General features: G+C 34.3%; 1 protein-coding gene across 1 annotated transcript; it reads left to right on the forward strand.

The window, feature by feature from the left end:
• The first annotated feature begins 504 nt into the window (after window positions 1–504).
• LOC139864160 (uncharacterized mitochondrial protein AtMg00810-like) lies at window positions 505–1677 on the forward strand. The gene has a single exon (XM_071852747.1). The coding sequence runs from the start codon at window positions 505–507 to the stop codon at window positions 1675–1677; it is 1173 nt and encodes a 390-aa protein (XP_071708848.1).
• The last annotated feature ends 1494 nt before the right edge of the window (window positions 1678–3171 follow it).

Genomic DNA, 3171 nt, shown 5'->3' on the forward strand with positions numbered 1-3171 from the left:
CAAGCATCCCCTTCACCTGTCACGACTACCATTCCAAATACATCTCACCCTATGACAACACGTAGCAAAGCGGGAATCGTAAAACCAAAAGTACCTTTCAATCTCTCGGCCTCCACTTCTATTTCTTCCATTCCTTCCAATCCTAAATACGCTCTTTCCGATCCTAATTGGTTCCGTGCCATGACCGATGAATACAAGGCCCTTTTGGATAATGAGATGTGGATTCTTGTTCCCCGTCAATCACATATGCATGTTATTCGTTCTATGTGGATTTTTAAACATAAGACACGCTCTGATGGTACTTTCGAACGATACAAAGCAAGGTTGGTAGGTGACGGTCGCTCTCAACAAATAGGTATCGACTGTCATGAAACTTTCAGTCCGATAGTAAAACCCGCTACTATTCGTACTGTTTTAAGTATTGCCGTTTCAAACAATTAGTATATTCATCAACTCGACGTAAAGAACGCTTTCTTACATGGACATTTGGCCAAAACAGTTTACATGCACCAACCGTTGGGTTTTCGTGATCCTACTAAACCGAATCATGTATGTTTATTAAAACGCTCGTTATATGGTCTCAAACAAGCACCTCGTGCTTGGTACCAACGATTTGCCGATTTTGTATCAATCATTGGCTTCGTGAATAACAAAGTTGATCATTCCTTATTTGTTTATCATCATGGTAACAACACCGCCTACTTGCTATTATATGTGGATGACATTATCCTAGTCACGTCATCTCATGCTTTGCGATGTAAACTGTTACATCTTTTGGGTAACGACTTCGCAATGAAAGATCTCGGTCCTTTGAATTCTTTCTTGGGAATATCAGTTTCACGGTCCTCTCAAGGGCTATTTCTAGCACAAGAAGCATACGCCAAGGATATCATTGAGCGAGCAGGTATGCTGTTTTCTAACCCTTGTGCAACACCATTCGATACATTGGGGAAACAGAGTTCAAAACTTGGAACTCCATACTCCAAACCGACACTTTATCGAAGCCTAGCCGGTGCACTACAATATTTAACCTTCACGTGTCCGGATATTTCATACGCGGTGCAACAAATTTGCTTACACATGCATGCACCTTACACGTCTCATGTTCATGCACTTAAACATGTTATTAGATACATTCAGGGGACCGTTTCCATGGGATTACACATTACACCATCTTCCTCGCGTGACTTAGTAGCATTCACCGACGCCGACTGGGCAGGCTGCCCGGACACTAGACGTTCGACTTCAGGATATTGTGTCTATCTGGGCGATAATTTATTGTCTTGGTCCTCAAAAAGGCAACCCATTGTATCTCGATCCAGCGCTGAAGCTGAGTACAGGGGGGTAGCAAATGTTGTAGCGGAGGTCTGTTGGCTTCGCAATTTGCTTATGGAGTTACATTGTCCCCTTCACAAGTCCACACTTGTTTATTGTGACAACGTGAGTGCTATTTACTTATCAGGGAATCCAATTCAACATCAACGCACCAAACACATTGAACTTGATATTCATTTTGTACGGGAAAAAGTGGCTCGAGGACAAGTCCGCATTTTACATTTTCCCACACGTTTTCAGATAGCGGACATCTTCACTAAAGGTTTACCGAGGGTCTTGTTCGAGGAGTTTCGAGCCAGTCTATGCATTCGACCACCGAACGCTTCGACTGCGGGGGTGTAATAGTACATAATATAACATAGTTTTATGTAGTGTGCATATATACCATTGACTTAGTACTCATTCTGTATTTCATGTGTATATTGACTGCTTATAGAGTCCAGGTCATTAGCATAAGTTGTTAGCAAGAATTCAGGAGATTTAGCTTATCACTTTCTGTATATATACTTGTATCGACCTATCAATGAAATGAACACAAAATTGTTATTTTCAGTGAGGTCATGTGTCCTTGTCCTATGGCGGGAGCAGTACACAATAAAATCGAGCGGGTTCACGTAAGTGCGATGTTTCGAGAGTGGGTTTCCAGTGGGGGGTAATGGGAGGGGGACCAACCAAGCCGTTCTAAAAAAAATAAGATGTTTATTTTGCTTATGCCAAAAAATGGGGAAGAATGGAATGATAACGGAGACAATGTCTCATGTGATTGTGGAGTCACTTTCCCACTAGCCCTAGCATGTGCCTTAGTGCAGTGCCTCAAATATTTGAAATTCGATTTCATTTTAATAATTTACATTCTATCTATTTTATTTAAATATAAATATAAAGCTAACTATCTTTATTTATATTTATCTACTTTTTAAATTTAAAATGTGAAGTACAAATGAAGCAATCTTATTGATTTATATGGCTCCCTTTTACAGTTTAAGGATTTATGTATTTAGACCATAACCTATCCTTAAGTAGACCATAATCTATAATTTTATACTTTATAATGTGATGACCCGGGAATTTCCGACCAAATTTAAACTTAATCTTTATATGAAATCGACACGATAAGCAAAGTCTATTAAACCGAGTCTCAAAATGTTGGAACTATTTTTTTTCATGAATGCATTTGACCTTGACTATTCTCGACGATTCACGAACAATTATGTGTGTGTGTGTGTGTGTGTATATATATATATATATATATATATATATATAATAAAAAGAGTAAGTGTATATATATTATATTAATAAAATTATACTTTAATCAATTAGAACTACAAATGTAAAATAGTAAGGTAAATATTTTATCATTAGAATGAATATATATAAATTGTTATATGATATTATATATATAAAAGATTTCTAATAATAATTATTATATAGTTTATAATATATATAAATATTGATATTCAGTAGATGTATACATATAATATATGAGATAATTATTAATAAGTGTAGTTACAAGTTGTATTATTAATATATATAATGATAAGATAAAATATAGTTACTATATTAAAATGGTTACTATTAAAATGAATATTAATATTAATACCATTATTATAAACTTTATAGTTAAAATTATCAGTATCAGTATTATTTTTAGTAGTATTTTTATAAATATTATTATTACCATAAATTATTTATTCTTTATACATTTATAATATTATAAATTATTATTATCATTATTATTATAGTTATTAGAAAGTAAAATAATTTATTATCTTAAATAATATTACTATTAGGATCCTTAGTATTATTATTATTATTATTATTATTTATATTTATTTA

This window comes from Rutidosis leptorrhynchoides, chromosome 8 (assembly GCF_046630445.1).
Source record: "Rutidosis leptorrhynchoides isolate AG116_Rl617_1_P2 chromosome 8, CSIRO_AGI_Rlap_v1, whole genome shotgun sequence".
Classification (NCBI taxonomy): Eukaryota; Viridiplantae; Streptophyta; class Magnoliopsida; order Asterales; family Asteraceae; genus Rutidosis; species Rutidosis leptorrhynchoides.

What these genes read in the sequence shown, in the direction of transcription:
- LOC139864160 (XM_071852747.1), top strand. Translation starts at nt 505, where the DNA reads ATGCACCAACCGTTGGGTTTTCGTGATCCTACTAAACCGAATCATGTA.